We start from the raw sequence: 20,584 nt of genomic DNA on the forward strand, positions 1-20,584 counted from the left end.
TATGCATAACTGCATGTGTATGTAGTACCCTGTTTGGTTACTGAACATCTTATCTGGACATACTGATACCGGAGTTCTTTCACTCGTTCACTGTTTCTCTCAAAGGGTACAGCGTACAATTGCTTTATCCTTATTTTATGTTTCTCTAGGACTCTGGCAATTGTCGTTGTGTTGACCATATTCACATTTCCAAAAGTGATATTGTGATATCCAAAGACAACCTTTGGATCCTAAAACCACAACAATTACTGTATTGTAATAGGTTTCAAAATTTAGAGATTATTATATTGTAATATGTATCATCTCACCTGTTGTTTTGCTGGAAAATTTGTACTATTGGCGCAACTGTTGAGCAGTGTAGATTTGGTTGCACCCTTAGACCGGCCTCTCTCAAAGTGAGACCATGGTTCACAACATGGTCCATAATTGTGGCCCTTATTTCATCAGATTTCACAGCTCTTGGTCTTCCTCTCCTTTGTCCTCCACACACTCTCCCTCGTACCACTCCTCTTTCCTCACCAACCTGTCTTCTGTGATCCATATTTCCAAACAAAATCAGTTCCAAGCTATCCCCTTTTACTAAAACATGGTAATAAGACTAAAGCACTACACCTGGGTTGGCTTTGAGCTGAAATTGCAATTAGCTTGGAATGATTATTATTTCATTTTCTGCTAAGATTTTCTTTATTTCAAAATAATTCATGCAGAAATGCTTGAAATTTGCCATCATTCTGATTTGAATGTGCTTTTATCAGTTTTGAAAGCAGTGTGTTAGCATATGAAAAATATCCTGCAAATATATAGTTTTTTGCCATTTGTGGAGTATGAATGACAAGTGTTTGTGGAAAAATGTGGTGATTGAATGCATTTTGTCTGAAAGCAATGAAAAATTATTCACAGTTTGGTCGGTATACACTTGTGTGTCGCTGAATGTGTGAAGAGTTTTGAAAATGTGGTTTCAGTATTGAACAATGCTTGTTAGCAATTGAAAAAAACTATAAGTGGCCCATGTTTGCTCATTTATTAACAGTATTTATCTATAATATATCTAGCACCCCCTCAGCACCTGCGTTAAAAATTCTCTGGCACGCCCCTGGTTATAACGGCCCACGTATTAAAAATGGTCGGGTTTAAATCTGCCTCGGGCTCAAAATTACATGAAAAATGTAAATATAGTAATTTTCAGTACTGAAATACAATTTAGCATAGGATGCTGATTAAATTATTCATATTTACCGTACTGTAATTGACAGTATACTGTATTGTATTGCAATTCCAAGTCCATGTTCAATTTTTTCCACTTTTCTTTTCTAGTTCTTTTTATGCAAGATCTCTTTACAGTAGTGTAATGAAAATAAATTAAATTTTCTTTAAGCTTATTGTTGAATTTATGCTGTATACTGTAATAGACATAGAGCAGTAAAATGGCACCTGATTGCCAAAAGGAGGTTTTTGTAACAGTGTTGAATTGAGAAAAGGAGGCATAATTTCAAGAAATGTGACTAAGCAATTCAGAAAAAATGTAATACAAAACAGTTTGCAATACAGTTGCTAAACTAAACCCCATTCTCTGAACCAAATTCTCAATAGCCTAAACCAATTTGTCGAAAAAAAATCACTCTTTCTGTAAAACATAAAACAAGTTCACGTAGTTAAGACACCATATGCAAATCTCATGCACTCTTTTTGCAAAACTCTAAACACATTCTCACTCACTAAAACACATTTCGCACTGTGATGCACTTATGTTTCAAAACGCTAAACACAGGCAGGCAAAAGTTAAACACAACTACAACACAGTTGTCATCGTTTACACACAATGACTCAAAATTGTTCACACTTATTTCTAATGATGTGACCAAACCAACTGTACATAACACACGTCAGTTCAGATTGCCAAAATTGACTCAAATTGTTGCACTGAATGTTGACAACAATGGAACAAAACAATATAAGAGTGAGAGGAGGAAGAGTGTGTGTAAGAGATGGTGAACAATGAGGATGAGGGCAAGAAAGAGCAAGGTGTAGCACACCAGAGGGTTTTCCCTTAACCTGTGATGTGAAGTGAACAAAGTCCTCAGGCCAGACACAACATGATGATGCTGAGTCAGAATGAATCTCTCACTGACCTTGAGCAAGTGCTGAACATACAGACAGGCCTATATTCATTACAATACTATGGCAGTGCATACAGTATACAATTTATTCACCTTATTACTGTAAGTTGCGAATACTATACTTTTTACATTATGGCAAAATTAATTTTACTGTTTACAATTATTGACTGTTACAATATACGTTTTTTCTGTAACTGCATGCTTCGGATTCTGTGTTCTCCATTTTTTAATATGGTGTCTAATGAATGATCTGTAGTGTTTAATATTAGCCCGCTGTGTGTATGATCTGAAAGGATTATTTGACTTAGAGCACAGATTAAATGGTTGAGGCAATTGTTTGATTTTGCCAGAAGAGTCAGATGTTCTCTGAATGTAGTTTGAAGATATGGTTTTATATTTAAGGTTTTGAGAAAGTGGGGGATGGTTTCGAGAAATGTGTTTTAGTAATTCAGAAAAACTGTAACAAAACAAGAGAAAGTGTTCATCTAAATAAGGCAAAAGATAGAGCTTAAAAATGATAATAATAATGGTCGGAAAGTATTGCTATATTTTGAAGACTTTATATTCTGATATATAAAAGCCAATAAAAAGTTTCCTACTGGTTAGGTCATAAGTGGATAATTTGTTTCTTATAAATTTGGAGGTGAAATTGCCTGAACAATGGCTCAAAAGAAGTCCGTATGATTTTCCCTCTTTCTTAAAAGCATCAAAGCAAAAAGGAGAATTTGCTTGCAATGACTGTTTAAGAAAAGAGATCTCTGGACAAGACATATCTGCACTCCCATTTTGTTTTAGATGCTGATCCACAGTGTGGTATGCTAGATGTCTATACTTCTTAACCAGATCATGCTGGTTTACCATATTTTTTTTACTTTTATACTAGATCAGTACATGAACCAGCTTAGACCAAATTCAAATTAGCTGGGCTAACCGTTCAGCAGGATAATCTCTGTTCATTTTACTACATTTCTACAAAATGTACTAGCTAACAGGAGTTATTCAACCCTACATGTCTTCATAGTTGTCATGATCAGATAACGTCTGCACATGAGTAAAAAAGAATTCTCCCAGCATGCAGGGTCAAAGATTTACTGTAATCTTGGTAACAGAATCACACACATGTAAACAAATTAGAATGGTAAACACCATTGCCAGACCCAGTCACACCCATTTATAAGAAAGAGGATGAATGCAAAGAAGCGGCAGGGGAATCACCTATCCAAAAGTTGCTTATCACCGTTACAGTAGAGATAAATGAATGAGGAAATATCTGACAGGGCGAATTCTTGGTTATTTAGGCATGTGCACTGAAAAAAAAATCCATATCAGATATATTAGTGTTGGGTCTTAGTGTAGGTTGGGCCAGTGGTGAACAACATATCTGAGGAGGGATGTTCAACTGGCTGGCTATGTAAGCTTCTGTATGCTGGAAGTAATGCCAACTTGGACAACAAAAGTATAATAAGAATAATAAGAAGCCTGTTTAAATAAGACCACAATCAATTTCAGGCATTCTTACATGATGCTCTATATATAAGAACACATCTGTAGTTTCAGGGTTCTCCTCTGACAATTATGCCAGTCTTGTCATTGTTTAATGTATCTTTGTTTGTGTTGTGCTTGAACACATGGCTCTGTCTTTCTTTGTATTGGCCATGTGCTCCTCTGTTCATGTTGGCCATGTTCATGTTGGCCATGTGCTCCTCTGTTCATGCCTCCTTGTTGCCAATTTCCACGCCCTCTTGTTTAGTCATTGATTAGTCTTCGTTTGTCTGAGTGTGCTCACCTGTTCCTTGTCTAAGTTTGCTCACCCTTTCCTTGTGTTCTCAGCTCCTCGTTTGTGTGATGTGTTAACCTGTTCCTTGTCTGAGTATTGTCACCCATGTTTTGCCAGTTCGTTGTCACTGAGTGTGTTGTGCTACCTGTTACTTCTTGCTCATGGTTCCAGTTGTGGATAGTGGCTGCATACCTTGTCTTGTGTCTGATGTGTTCCCTGTTTGTTCCAGCCCTGCAAGCTGAGCTTCTCTGGCTGCTTCCTCTCTCTCTACCAAGCAGCGAGACCGGTGCAGTGACTGATTGTGCCCTGTGAGTCCATCCACGTGTGCTGTATGATCCTGTCTAACTCTTGCTGCATCCATTGGCCTTGTGTTGCACATCTACCACAGAACACCAGTCTGTTCACCTTGGGCTGGTCTCAGTGGCCACTCTCTCAGCTTGCCTGCCATTGTGCTTTGTCCCCTGCCTACTGTTTGGACCGTTATCACCTCTTCACCCACCATCTTGTCAATAAAACCTGTTAACACTCATTCTGCGCTTGAGTTCTCTCTCAGATCCGTGACATGTAGCCTATACGTCTTCACTGACTTTTTATTTTTTTTATAAATCTCGTTGACTTTAAATATTCACATGCACTACACTCATGTTTATACTAATGGAGCTGTACATTTACAGTGTTTACATTTCTATTTATTTTCAAGTTATTTGTATCTATTTGCATGTTTGTACTTCTATTTCTTATGTGATGTCTAACATCACAACTGCTACACCTAAAAGAAATTTGAGAAAACAAATAAAAAATCTGTTCTGATTCTGACTTTGAAATTCGAATAAGTGTAAACAAAAGCTTGTTGTCTCATTGCAAACATGACATTATCCTTTAATCTGTATTCAAATATGTGGTAAAAGTAAGAGACTCTGTGAGATAGATACTGTGATCAAAGAACGACATCAGACACCTTCTGTAATACAAGCCATATATCTATCATGGTTCAGTAGCAAAGATTGCTTACATTTCTGGATTTTCTTCTGTGACATGGCCTGTTACATGTCATATGAATGAATTACAAAACATCATGTAAGTAAATTATTTCATAATGCTTTGTCTGTAAATGAGGGTTTTATATTACAGTTTTTCTCAACTGCTTACAAACCAAATCCTTACTTGTCACACAATTTCTGAAACCTGACACTCAAACACCATAACCACACACCAAATCTGCAAAACTATATACCAATTATTGGCCTTTGATTTCATTAAACACTTTTTGCAAACCACAACACACAATTCTCTATGTACCACACAAAAATCTAACAGGAAGTATCTTGATTTCCTTTTTCAAACACAACCTATCAAAATGCCACACTAATTCATCAGTGCCCCACATTAACTCCTCACATGTGCAAACACTAATTGCTTTACCAACCAATGCACCAACCAATCATGGCTTTAGAATAGGCCTATAAATCGGCCAAAGGTCGAGTTATAGGCTTTTCGTACTGTGTAATACTGTAATTCACAACCACAAATGCTTACAGTAAAAAAAATTAATAGTTTGGTTTCAATCTTGCTTTCGTGTTTACCGTGAATTTTTCAACATCTCTCAGCCAAATACTTTCAATCTTGTACAGAAATGTACATATAAGCTCATGAAAGAAGAGCTTTAGGTTTTGAATAACTGTGTATGATATATCCAAAATATAATATTATGGCAAAGGTGTTTGCAACGCAAGACAAATGTTTGCTTTTGAGATGTGTTTGTGATATTTTGAATGCAGTGCTTCATTTTGCAAGAGATGCGAGATTTTGTGTGTGCAATTCTTGGATTTGTGTGTGAAGTTTTGAAAAAAAGAGGCAAAGTTTTGAAAATGTGTGTAAGCAGTTGAAAAAAAACTCTAATATGAAAAAAAAATTACATTAAAAGTGAACCTCAAGGAACGTACAAAAATCATTTACAAATCTGTCATGATCCCTTTAAGGCAGCAGTCCTTAGTCTCCTTTGAGAGGTTAATGTGTATCATCAATCCTTAAATACTGTTAAATCGAGAAGACTGTAGTGCTCTCTGGAGGGATTAAGGCTAATGGATTTGGATAAGTGACGACTTATCTGCTGCAGTAGAGCTGTCAAACATACACACCCATGCACACACACCCACGTGCGCACACACCCACCCACACACATGCATGCACACACACGCACGCACGTACATACACGCGGTTTTCATATTTTATGCTGACTTTTCATAGACATAATTATTTTCATACTGTACAAACTGTAGATTCTGTCCCTTAACCCTAAACCTACCCATCACAGAAAACTATCCGCATTTTTACCTTTTCAAAAAACATCACTTAGTATGATTAAACTGTTTTCCTAATGGGGACCAAAAAAAAAAAAATGTCCCCACAAGGACAAGGATTTCAGATATTGCCATCTTGTGGAGACATTTTGAGCCCATAACAGGGTATTGCCTATACCTAAACCACAGACACACGTTTGTATGACTATTTCTGTGAGAGGAAATTAACGATAAAATGCAATCCCTAGCCTCTACTAAGTGCCTAACCCTTACCCTAACCTTAACCTTAAAAACAAGTCTTAACCACTGGCCAAAAGATCCTCACTTTGTCCTCACTCCGATGGTGTAAAACGTAAACTGTAGACACATACAACACACGCACACACGTTGTGTTTCCATGTTTATGAGGTCTTTCCATCGACATGATGATTTTTATAATGTGTAAACTGTAAATTATATTCCCTAAACCTACCCCTATACCCTTAAACACAACCCTCACAGAAAACCACATTTTTACATAAAAAAACACAGTTTAGTCATAAACTCATCTGTGGGATGTGTTGGACTAACCAGCACTGTGGCTTGGGAGTGCGGGAGCAAACTGTACAACCCGGGTACGTTTTTTTTTTTTTTTTAAACTGCTGCTGTGAAAGCAAAATGAAATGAAATGCTGTGCCAGTGAGTACACATCACATCTAATGCAGTAGTTAAATTCACTTTCTACTTGACACTGCTTCAAACATGGACTCAATAAACATGTGTTAAAAAATAAACAAACAAATAACTAATGTTGTGAAAATACATTAACTTAATTTGATTAAAGTTGGAGGGGTTAAATTGAAATGGTCCCTCTGTCATCTGCTGATAAAGTACTCCTCTTGTTTACATGGGTACTTCCCGCTAGTCTGTACTGTAGCAACTGATTTATATCAATGTTGAAGTGAAACTGCCACTGCTACAGATTTGATGAGGTTTGCATCTTAGGTGAAAGCATTATGCACTGCATCACTATACTCTTTATAATGGGTTCTGTCTTGAAAGCACTCAAAACCCCTGCTGTCTATGTTTAGAATCTTGATGGAGGATTTCTAGTAATAAAATTCTAAAAACAATTTGATAAGTAGCTGCTTGATTTCTCTATACAGCAGAGATAATATTTACAAAGTAGTTCAACAGCTTAGAAGACATGCAGAACTGTGATGGTGTATTGACTGGTGATGGCACATTTTAGGTGTTAGTGAGTCAAGTCTGTAACTCATCGTCATTTGACAGTCAGCTGAGCTCACAAGTATGCACACGGTGGGTTTGTCTGACATTGAAGTGGTCTTTGAGGTCTCCAGCTCATTTAACACCCTGTCAATACAAAATAGCTGTGTCAATCAGTTCTCCATATCTGAACACTGAATTTGATCTCAAATGCAAACCTCCAAGCTCATTTAGCAATTTGACAAGGTAACATTTTACATTAAAGTTTGAGTTTACCAGCAGTTGTTAAATGTTACCAAAATTTGACCTTTTAGTGACATAGTACTACTTCCATGACCCCACATGTAGGCTATTCTTCAGCATGTATGAAAGGGATTTCAAAGACCTTTACTCAGCACAGTAATAGAGACAGACAAACATTACTGCATTGTGAAGGGCTCATGAAGTTTTCCCAGGGCACATGAAGTTCAAGCTCTTCTCAGAGGTTACAGATGTACAGATGTAGTTACCAAGAATCAAAAACTGTCTAGAAAGGAAGGATGCCTTTACTGCTGCTGGAGCCAATCGTATTCCATCAAGATCACCTCATGTGTCACCTCAGCTATCGTATAACAAAATATCATGCAGGAAAGAGCATTGTTTTGAGCATTGAATTACTTCAGCCACTCATGTGCCAGAGAAAAAAAAAGAAAAGAAAATCACACCACTTTTATTTTCTCCTAGCTCTTTTCTCAACAAGTAAGGCGTTAAGAAGTTGCTGAGGCAATTAACCGCTGTCCTATGATGCGCTAAATGAAGGACCATAGCATCGAACACATTGCTAGTCCTAATCGGCTGTTCATAAAGGATGCGTCTGTGGCAGTGGAATGGGAAATAACACAAGGTAATGAGACGCAAGTTGGACTTCTTTTAACTAGAGCGTAGCGTTTTTAGAATGCCGTTTCATTTGCGAGACGCGTATGGCAAGCCGTTTTAACTTAAATTGTACCCAGCGTTACTCATCGTAATTGCATTTTTACTAGTAAGAATTCAATTAGAGAGCTCTACAATTCAATTCTTACTAGTAGCAATTACAATTAGAGAGCTCTCTAATTCAATTATTACTAGTAAGAATTACAATTACAGAGCTCTCTAATTCAATTCTTACTACAATTCCAATTAGAGAGAATTTTTACTAGTCATATGTCTCCATTGACTTCCATTCATTTTTAATTACAGAGCTCTACAATTGAATTGTTACTAGTAAGAATTACAATTAGAGAGCTCTACAACTGAATTGCTACTAGTAAGAATTACAATTAGAGAGCTCTACAACTGAATTGCTACTAGTAAGAATTACAATTAGAGAGCTCTACAATTGAATTGTTACTAGTAAGAATTTCAATTAGAGAGCTCTCTAATTCAATTCTTACTAGTAACAATTACAATTAGAGAGCTCTCTAATTAAATTCTTACTAGTAAGAATGCAATTACAGAGCTCTCTAATTGAATTTTTACTTGACTTATTTTTTTACAGTCTATGTGTTGCACCCGCGTCTATGGCAAGCCGTTTTAGCTTAAATTGTACCCAGTGTTACTCATCGTAATTGCATAACAGTCGAATAAAATACAGGGGATATATTTGTGTTTCAGTAGCCTGTAAGGTTAGGTTTGGCAGTAAAAGGTAAGGTAAGGTTTGGCAGTAAAAATAGTTGTTTTTTACTCAAAACATCACTGTGAGATTTTGGTTATACTTTATTTTACGGTGTCATTGTTACAGTGTAATTATATATTTAAGTACTGAGTAATATTAATTAGGTGCATGCACTTACTATAGAGTTAGGGTAGGATTAGGGTTTGGTTGAGGGTTAGTTGCATGCAATTATGCATAATTAACTGTTAATCCTATTGTAAGTACATGTAACATATGTAACAAGAACACTGTAAAATAAAGTGTTACCGAGATTTTCTATAAGCACTGTATTTCATTATAAAAGAAAGACAACAGTCTTTTATTAACCTGACTGCAGGACAAACATAACACAGTAGGCCTATATATTATACATTATATCTGACTGAATAGGTCATCAAAATAAAACATATAATTTGTGTGCTTTTTTGTGTGTGTGTGTGTGTGTGTGTGTGTGTGTGTGTGTGTGTGTGCGTGCGTGCGTGCGTGCGTGCGTGCGTGCGTGCGTGCGTGCGTGCGTGTTTTTATATCCCGGTGGGGACAACCTGAATGCACACAGACTCATGGGGACTCGTGTCACAGTGGGGACCTAAATTGAGGTCCCCACGGGTAAACAAGCTTATAAATCATACAGAATGAGTTTTTTTTTTAAATGTAAAAATGCAGAAAGTTTTCTGTGATGGGTAGGTTTAGGGGTAGGGTTAGTTTAAGGAGATAGAATATACAGTTTGTACAGTATAAAAACCATTAAGTCTATGGAGAGTCCCCTCAGTTTTTTTTTTTTTTTTTTTTTTTTTCATGAGCGCATGTGAGTCGATGAGCTTGACAACCACAGTATAAATAGCTTTAAAAGAAGGTGGTAACTTGCCTGTGTCTGCACACAATGTTGTCCAGAAGACTTATAATGTTACTTCCTGTTTTTGATGTCAAGGATCAGTTAATTATTTTTATGGGCGGAGAATGACGTGTAACAGCGTTGAGGGATTACTGAAGTACGGAACTAAATGTGATTTTAATGAATTATCATGAATTTTGAAAAAATGAAAGCACAGATATACATTTATGGGAATGGCAAAATGTATGGACTTTTTTTTTTCTAAAGTTTTTTCTCCAAGTACACTTTCATAGAATGTCATGAGGGACAAGATAATTTCTCATATAAAGATAAAATATGTCTTTATTTTTAAACTAAAATTACATGATACATTTCTATTGATACAAAAAGCTTTTAAAAATAGATTTTGGTTACCCAATAGATAAAATACACTTAAAAAGGTCTGAGGAACTCAAATCAAAGCTGTTTCATGGAATGACTCATGTAAAAACAGTGAGAGTGAGAGTGAGTGAGTGAGTGAGTGAGTGAGTGAGTGAGTGAGTGAGAGAGAGAGAGAGAGAGAGAGAGAGAGAGAGAGAGAGAGAGAGAGAGAGAGAGAGAGAGAAGCCTATTTATAGCACTTGGAGTAGGCTAGTCCGTTTGAGGTGTTGCAGTCCGTCTCTGACAACAATTATGAGGGACGTGATTTTTATACTGATGTTACTATGTGCGGGACATCTGGCTTTCAAAAAACTGAACGGTAAGACATTGCAAAAGAAACTTGCAGATGTAGTGACATGCAACATCATTTATAGCCTAATAACCTTTTTTTAAAGCGTAAACTCTTCAAGTATTTCAAGTATTTGTCCAGTATCAATATGGTTTAATTCGGAAATGTATTGACTCTCTTCTTGTTCGTGCAACAGAGGCTTGGGCATCTAACTTGTAGTTTATAATAGGGACTTTTTACACTATTCTTGAAAGCTGTGTGTAGCAGAACTTTAATCCTTGGCCACTGTAAAGCGACACCAAAGATGGAGATTGGATTGGCGTTTACCCAGATTTAAACTTTCTATAGGCCTACGTGATTTTAAAAATGTGCATATAGCCTACAAACATTTTACAGTTTGTAACCTATGGCATTGTGTTTTGCGTTTTTCAGAATGTCCCACAATGCAGAAAATACTTCACTGTGAGAACATGGTTACCTCCAAGGGATTTACATGCAGGTGCCTCAGAACATGACAGTTTACCTGAGAGATCGCCATTGCGAACATGGATGGTATGATATGGTAAGCACATCTTTTTTGTTTTGTTTCATTTAAAAGACAAATTAATATATTACAAATATAGGCTATTTAAGTTTTTTTGGGGGGGTGGGGGGTAATAATTCCGTTTTTCTTTTGTGCATAGAATGGAACGTTTATTGTTGACTCAACTATCGATGGGGAGAAGTTAGGATCTGTTGTGGCTGTGACTCCTCAGAACCTGACACTGAGCACTTGTGCAAGCCTTCAATGGCAAATCCAATGTGACAACATTCAGGTAATAGCAACAAATCTGTCTGAGTGTATTATAATAATAAGATTATAAGAATACTATTATATTATAAGAATAAGATACGTGCTGAGTAAATAAATACAGTGCATAGACTCCAATATCATACAGGTTCTAATTATTTTTGTTCTGTTAACAGTTTCACTGTATTATCAATTATACAGGTAAGCACCACAAGGCATCACACCATAAATGCTCTAGTAGTCTAAAAGACATCTTAGGCCTGTTTATTAGGGGATTAGTTCACCCAAAACTGATAGCTGATAAATCGTTTACTTACCCTTATGATGTGTTGGAAGGAACAGTATGATTTTATTTCTTTAGTTGAACATGAAAGGAGATGTTAGGCAGAATGACAGTCTTTGTAACCATTCACTTTCACTATATGGAAAAGATGCATTGTGCAGTGATAATAAATTGTAACTGAGTAGCATAGCTCCTTTTTGTTTTTCAGTATAAATAAGGTGTGCATTTGTGTGTGTTTGTTTAAAGTAAAACATCGACATGACTCCATCCCAGGAAATCACACTTTTTCAGAAGACAAAGACGGTAACCAATATAAACTTTTTTAATTACTTATAAAATCCACCATTTGAGTTTGTCTTTATCATGTGCTATGCACACCTCTCGCTTGTCATGTTTTGTTTCAGCAATTTCTCCCAACTGGCTAATTGCTGTAATTGTGGGGAGTGTGGTTGTGTCTGCTACCATCCTGTCTGTTACCATTTGGTTTTTATGGGGGGGGGGGGGGGGTTCTGAGTGTTACTGGTATGCGATTGGCTCCAGCAACAGTAAATTGAAAGTAAGTGCCTGTTATAAATGTTGTGTTCAGTATTGCTGTTGTGGAAGTGGGATACATACTAATGATATAACTATCAAGATTAGAATATTGATGTACCTCCTAAGTTATTACACACTTTACGCACTCAGCTCCTGTAACGACAGAATGAAGTTACACTCAGAATTGTCAGTTGAAACACACTCAGAATTGTCAGTTGAAACACACTCAGAATTGTCACTTTACGGAGACAACAAATGGAATTTAGGTGTTCGCACTTTTCAATTTAAACCTTACAAATTCTAAATCAAAATACAAAAAAATAACTAATACAAAAGAAAGAGATATAAACCACAAACACGCATACACACACACGTAATACACAAACACGAAAGGCAACGATGTCAGTCCAGTTGTTAACAGCAAAGCAACAGCGCCTTCGGACAGTAGTTCCACGCAGTCCAACCGCAAGAAAGCTAATCGGCCATGCAGACGCCACCAATCCGTACTTGATACATCTATAAAGTTACAAGTTAACAATCGAATTAACTACGAACAATCACTAAAATCTGTTTCTCTTGACAAAAGATCGCCACGCGACCCAGACGAGAATGACTTAAAATCACATACCTTATGGGTGCGATCTCAGACTGCAGCTGAAAGACAAACAGGAAGCAACAAGTGTTTTCATGCAGGCTTGATCATGAAACTGAGAGGAGTATATTTAAAAAAATGTTTTCAGACAAATGGCCCCAATCTCTGACTCCCTTCACCCATGCATTATTGTAGTGGGGTGAACTGCGGTCTCCAAATAGCCAACAGGGTTCACAGTGTGCACTGTCACACTCATTCATTCATGGACAGTGGTTCCACATGATTAAAACAAGTTATCTTAACAAAACAGGAACAAATAAAATGCAATAAAATCAACCATGTAAAACCAACTAGAACCAATGGTGTTCATTTAACTTGAATTAAAGGTTTTAGTTATTTAGTAATGTCCAAAATAACAGCAGAGCAGTGCACACCTCACCATAGGTGGATGTTATGGAGTCCACAATCAACATCTTGGCAAGTTGATAGATTGAGGACTGCTGAGCAATTTTTGCTCTAAAACAGGCCCTGAATGACAGTAGTTGTGTAGGAAAAATAAATCCTATGTCCCTGTTGTAGTGGTCAGACAGATGTTTTGCCTTGACATACAGCTCAACATCACTTGCGAGCTGAAGAGTCATGGGGTGTAGGGCCTCAACATGTCAGAGGTTGCTCACATACTGTTGAATCTTTGAGAGAGCTGGTTGATTATTGTGTCTAGATTAGTGTTAAAAATGTTGACTCTGAAATAACGTTCTGTGTTGGACAGGCGCTCTTCTTCACACAACTAGTCATTATGACATTTCATTCTTCTGACTCTCACATTTTCGAAAGTTGTCTGAGATTCCCATTTTTCTGCGAGCGTCTGTGCCTTAACCTTTGCCTGGTCAAAAGCGCCACGATACTCAGACAAGCTCTGAATGGTGTTGTCCAGCAATGTCAATGCCTTCTGCATGTCCTGTATTCCACAGGACAGTTGTACCTAATATACAACATATTTATATTTTCATTTTTATAATTAGAGTTAAAACTATTTAATAATAATAATAATAATATCAATAGGCCCTATACTCGCAGCCCTATATTAAAATAAAACCAAATAAAATTAAACAAGTAAACCCAAAATAAAGAAAAGATTCAATATTTCATCTGTTTACTTGCATGTCTCTTCTGACCGTTCCCAACGTCAGAAAACCATGAACATGCGAATGTGTGTGGAATTATTGAAATATTAACTTAAAAATCTGAGCGTTCGGCTGACAAAAAAAGTTTGGGAACATCTGGTCTAATTGAAGATGCGGAAATGAGCTGGTTACAAAAGAACAAGCGCTCAGAGTTCTGTGTTGGTTGTAGACTGAGAGAGAAAAAAGCCTGTCGATCGCCCCCTGGAGGAGGAAGAAATAATGACGAGGCTGAGCTGACCTTTGCACACCGAAAACAGACAGAAGCCAGAGAGAAAGCAAAATAAAAGACAAATAAATGAAGCAACTGAATTTAAAAGGATAAAGGAACAACCGTGGGAGCCGAGCCATGAAGTGTAATAGTGAAGATAAAGCAAAAGCTTACAGCACCTGGTATTCCCAGGCGGTCTCCCATCCAAGTACTAACCAGGCCCGACCCTGCTTAGCTTCCGAGATCGGACGAGATCGGGCGTGTTCAGGGTGGTATGGCCGTAAGCGAGAGTCTCAGCCAATAAAGAGCTATTTAAAGAAGGGACACCGGAGCTCGGCTCGCATTCACACACATCTCAGACTGCAGCTGAAAGACAAACAGGAAGCACCAAGTGTTTTCATGCAGGCTTGATCATGAAACTGAGAGGACTCGTGTATTTAAAAAAATGTTTTCAGACAATTGATCCTAATCCCTGACTCCCTTCACCCATGCATTATTGTAGTGCAGGGTGAACTGCGGTGTCCAAATAGCCAACAGGGTTCACAGTGTGCACTGTCACACTCATTCATTCATGGACAGTGGTTCCACGTGATTAAAACAAGTAATCTTAACAAAACAGGAACAAATAAAACGCAATAAAATCAACCATGTAAAACCAACTAGAAACCAATGGTGTTCATTTAACTTGACCGTCTGTGCCTTAACCTTTGCCTGGTCAAAAGCGCCACGATACTCAGACAAGCTCTGAATGGTGTTGTCCAGCAATGTCAATGCCTTCTGCATGTCAGCGTTTGTAGCTTGAAGCATTGTAGATACAGCATTCACACTCTCCAAAAGTTTAATATGTTGAATCACTTGAAAAATGAAAGGGAATTTCTTTTTTTTTTTTCCTGCTGCTTCACCACGCTCATGCTTCTTGTCACTTGTCAGATATATTTTTGTCAGTGCTTTCATTACATCCACATATCTGTACCGAATAGCAACAATGGATTCATATATAGACGACCAGCGGGTGGGACATAGTCTTGGGCCGTTTGATCTGCTCTTGCAGCACAGGGTCATAGGTCAATAATGTTCAATAATGGCAAGGAAATTCCCACTGTTTGGCTGTCCCAAAATGTCCCTGTGTCCCCGGAACGCTAGGTTGCACAATGTGCTTTAGCACTTGTTTAAAAAAAAAGCGCAGCATCATGTCCCTCTCCAACTGCACGTCAATGGTGCCATTAAGTTTCCACTGTTCATACAACTAGTTAAAGTTGTGAAACTGTATAACTTTATACAAAAATTCTTAGCGAGTTATTTTTTAACACTAAAATCCACGTTAACAACCACATTATTTATGTCTGTGGCTTTATCTTTGAAACTGAGATTACTAGTACAAGGTTTGGCCACATTTAAGCTACTTCCATTTTCTCACTGTCACGCAAATGCCGTAAACTAAAGTTTGTCCAGAATCATCCAGTTGTGCGCTCAGGAACCCATACATCACCATTTCATTCATAAAGTAGACAACAAACTCATGACAAATATGGAGTTATAGTGCTTGTAACTTACAGTGCTAAAATATACAGTGAGGAAAATAAGTATTTGAACACCCTGCTATTTTGCAAGTTCTCCCACTTGGAAATCATGGAGGGGTCTGAAATTGTCATCGTAGGTGCATGTCCACTGTGAGAGACATAATCTAAAAAAAAATAATCCACAAATCACAATATATGATTTTTTAACTATTTATTTGTATGATACAGCTGCAAATAAGTATTTGAACACCTGTCTATCAGCTAGAATTCTGACCCTCAAAGACCTGTTAGTCTGTCTTTAAAATGTCCACCTCCACTCCATTTATTATCCTAAATTAGATGCACCTGTTTGAGGTCGTTAGCTGCATAAAGACACCTGTCCACCCCATACAATCAGTAAGAATCCAACTACTAACATGGCCAAGACCAAAGAGCTGTCCAAAGACACTAGAGACAAAATTGTACACCTCCACAAGGCTGGAAAGGGCTACGGGGAAATTGCCAAGCAGCTTGGTGAAAAAAGGTCCACTGTTGGAACAATCATTAGAAAATGGAAGAAGCTAAACATGACTGTCAATCTCCCTCGGACGCTCCATGCAAGATCTCACCTCGTGGGGTCTCAATGATCCTAAGAAAGGGGAGAAATCAGCCCAGAACTACACGGGAGGAGCTGGTCAATGACCTGAAAAGAGCTGGGACCACCGTTTCCAAGGTTACTGTTGGTAATACACTAAGACGTCATGGTTTGAAATCATGCATGGCACGGAAGGTTCCCCTGCTTAAACCAGCACATGTCAAGGCCTGCACATGTCACATGTTCATTAGTATGTCCGTAATGAATGTCCTCACCGATGTCAAAATCATGCCCCAGTTTAAACACTTGGTTAGATTTGATTTAATTCCTGATTACATTTTTAGATTTAATTCAAAAGCAATTGTTGCAAATTCAGAATGAATTCATTCGAATTGTAATGTAATTAGGCTATATTAGATTTTAATAAAATACACTTAAAGGATTTTTTTAAATACTTTGTCTTCTTAAGCAAGAAAAGCAAACTAGCCTAAAAAAATGCTGCCTTAATTTTTTTACTTGGATGTTAAAGTCATTTCAACTTAAATTGAATTAAACTCATTTTTATATTTAAATAAAGTTGAATCTTTATAAAAAAAGTTGAAAATTGTTTAACTTATTTGGATGAATTAAAGCAATGCAAAAACATATGTTATCATTAATAGGCCTAAATAATTTACAGTGTATGGGACTCAGGATCTCTGCACGTCTGGTCTGGACATAGGCTCTTTAGAAAATGCAATCTCAAATTATAAGCTACAATATATATTGCCTGGAAAAATAAGATACCATTCTAATTTGACTTAAAATAATTAAACTTAGCATTCTGCTGTTAACATTGTTATGATTATATAAACCACAACAGTGCTCAGTGCATTAAATCAACGTCCAAACAATCAACGAAAAAAACATACTTGCAACTCACTCATACGTCATACACTCAGAAATTGATAAAACATCCTTCGAATTTGACTAATCAATTGCTTGTCAATAACCAACATAATGCAAGAGAAACTGTAACAGTGCTAAACAGCTCACTGCATCATATCATTAACAACACGAACACGAACTATCATGAAACAAACTCACTGTTACTACCGACAGTTTCTTTAGATTTTAGTTGTGCAATCTTCACCATAATCTCCCTCCCGATATGCGAGTGGGTGCTGCGTCCTGATTGTCTGGAGTCCGTGCTCACTGTGGCTCAAGTTACGGGAAAGACCGCCCACGCTCCACTCTTTCCTCAAATACTCGCTACATCTCCCGAGTTCCTTTGCTCCTAGTTTGGGAGGCGAGACAGAGCAGGTGAAACAGACTTCGTGACAGCAACGATCCATCCGATGGCCAGTGTCAATATAGGCCTAGCGCTACTATTTGTAGGTCTATTTGTTCTTTTTCTTCCAAAGTCTGCGGGATCTAACGGTAAGAGTTTTTCCACTTTTTTGTTCTTAACATGCGCGGTGAACTCCGTAGTCCGTTTCAACATCACTGATGAATCATTAAATTAATGTTAAATTAGAAGAATTATGTCGTTTAATTAAATGGAATTTTCTATTTCGGGTCAGATTGCCCTGCAAATCAGGAAATAGCATGCGAGAGTCTGCGCTCGTCCAAGGGATTCACATACACCGTGCCATCGAACATCACATGCTTTACAAGTTGCAAAGAACAAGAACAAGGATGGTACTTTCAGGTTGTTTGCTGTTCTGGATTTAATCGATACATTTTTCGTTTTAAAACAATCAAATGTTTTGTAATTCCTCAGTTTACTGTTGTTGTTGTTGTTTAGAATGGCACGTTTATTGTCGATTCAACCCCGAAAGCCGGTGGACGGGGGTTATCAATTGTAGTGAATGTAACATCTGAGAACCTGACAGTCCGTGTCTGCGAGAACCTGCAATGGCAACTTAACTGTGGCATGGTAGGAGCAATGGATGTGTTTTTAATTTACACACTAATAAATATGCTGCACACTTGTTTGGCTCTAAATGCAGTGTGCTTCATTGCTATGCCATTCAAATATATTTCTTCTTCTTTTACAGTGCATCTGTAATATCAATTATACCGGTAAGCATAATGCATCCTCACCATACATGCTCTAGAAACTAATACTTTTTTAGTTTAGCCTGTATAAATTATGCTTTTGATTGTATTTATCTAAAGTTACAGATAAGAAGCATTCACCAGCACATGACCCCCAAGAAGATGGCAACCACGGTAAAAGCAGGTTTAGTCTGTAATGTTTTGATGTTAATTCACCTTGCTGATTACTCTAAATCCTAATTACCCTTATCTTTTGCTATCTTTTTATTTGTATATTTGGCAGGTTTACCCCTGTGGGGGATTGTTTTATTGGGATTAATTGGGATTGTTGGTGCAGGTGCATTTATCGCCATTTTGTGTTGCTGTTTCGGAAATAAAAAAAGGTGAGTTGGGTATGATATGTAAGGGTTATGTTTGTAGGCTACTTATGTCTGATTAGAAGAAATAAAGACCATTACAGTTCAGTCAATATAGCCTATGTAGATTTTTGTCTAGGTTATGTTTCACGGAAAGACTTCTGCCTTTTTTTTTCTTCAGTGATGGTGTGGTGTGAGATTAATGCTTTGTGCCTTCAGGCAAAGCACCCCACCTTGCTCCAGAGAGACTGGCCCAGACATGTTCTGTTTGTCACATTGTAAAAAGCGTTAAATGTCCGAAATAATCGCTACGTGCTGTAATATTTTCTTTATTTCATTTACAATAGCATTCCATTATTTTAGTAGCTTTTAGCATCTCATCTTTATAGATTGTAGGGGTTTGTGTTGGTCTTTTAATCTAAATGTTCTGTACCTTAAAAGAATAGTTCACCCTATAATGAAAATTAAGTAATCATTTACTCACCTTGCTGTTGTTCTAATGCCGTATGCCCTTCTTTCTCTTTAGGACCTCAAAAGGATCATTTTTATAAAAATGTCCCGCTCGCTCTTGTCCATGTTATGGCAGTGAATAGCGACCAGCATCAAGTTTTTAAAAAAAGAGGATACAGTATCACAGAATGATCCCATGCGACACACGTCATATTAAAGTGTTCTTGGAGTAGGCCTATTGGAGTTCATGCAGATTGTGATGACGTTTTTTAACTGTCATCAGCATTGTAAATTCTGCTAAGAATTACATTTAATTACATTATACATTTATAACACAATCCTTTGTATTATATTACCTTTGCATAAAATTACAAGAAACTAACGCTGCTGTGAGGTTTTTCTAATACAGCGTCTATGGGAGTGACGGTAAAATAGACATTTTCTGAGTGCCGTTATCAATCTCTTTCTCTCTTTTTGAAAACACAATTGTGCAGTTTTTCTTTTTCTATTTGAGAAAATGGGGGGAAATAATGTAGTCTCTCATTCACTGCTCTAGATGTTTACCCAACTATTATGACTTCCCAACTGCTTCTGAGAAACCCGGAAATGTAAAAAAAGGGTTCATATTTAATGAAAATGCTGACTATGGCTGTTGGTCTTTTGTACTCGACTGCACGTTTACAAGACTTTATTAGCGCAACAGTTTACATCTACTCGCCCCCACCGGCCAAGGTCAGAATTTTCTTTAAATAATGGATTAAAATTCATATCGTAGGCTACATGTCGCATGGGACCATTCTGTGATACTTTTGGGTCTTTTTTAAAAAGCTTGATGATGGTCGTTATTCATTGCCATTATATGGACAAGCGCGAGTGGGACATTATTATATATTTTTTTTAAATTCTCCTTTTGTGGTCCGATAAAGAAAGAACAGCATACTGGATTAAAACATCATCAGGGTGATTAATAATGAGTTCATTTTAATTGTAGGGTGAACTATCCTTTTAACTCTGACCTGTGCTAAGGCAAGACCATTGAGGCGCTGATACTAAAATGAAGGAAAAATTGCATTATCTAAAACTAATTTTGATAATAATGTTGAAGTAACTTTATAAGCTCTATATCATATACATACTATATATACCAGGGGCGTGCAGTGCATAAGCTGTGAATGCTCTGCATACACAAACAATTTGAGAAAATGAGTTTGTGGACTCGCTAATTAATATTAACTCTATAAAATCCCTTATCATTTGAGGTGTAATGTTGGTAATACGTATGGCAGAGGGGGGTACTCAGCATACCTGTTTAAAGAAGTCGCTCACCACTGAGGCTAGCCTATATTAAGTAAATTAATTTCCTATTCAGATGATGACACTGTTATTAGTGTAAAAATATAAAATTTGTATTACGTTTTATTACATTACCAGAGTGTGTGT

At 37.2% G+C, this 20,584-nt stretch overlaps 1 protein-coding gene and 1 long non-coding RNA gene across 3 annotated transcripts in view; one reads left to right on the forward strand and one right to left on the reverse strand.

Moving 5' to 3' along the window:
• LOC307172706 overlaps window positions 1-20,584 on the reverse strand; it is a 118,317-nt gene that overhangs the window by 18,310 nt on the left and 79,423 nt on the right. The gene's annotated exons all lie outside the window — the stretch shown is intronic.
• On the forward strand, window positions 17,548-20,150 carry LOC307172920 (uncharacterized protein). The gene is made up of 7 exons (XM_079895678.1): window positions 17,548-17,717; window positions 17,861-17,988; window positions 18,085-18,216; window positions 18,338-18,362; window positions 18,459-18,512; window positions 18,622-18,721; window positions 18,876-20,150. The coding sequence occupies exons 1-7, from the start codon at window positions 17,636-17,638 to the stop codon at window positions 18,889-18,891; spliced, it is 537 nt and encodes a 178-aa protein (XP_079751804.1). The 5' UTR covers window positions 17,548-17,635; the 3' UTR covers window positions 18,892-20,150.

This window comes from Squalius cephalus, assembly GCF_949319135.1.
Source record: "Squalius cephalus genome assembly, chromosome: 15".
Taxonomy (NCBI): Eukaryota; Metazoa; Chordata; class Actinopteri; order Cypriniformes; family Leuciscidae; genus Squalius; species Squalius cephalus.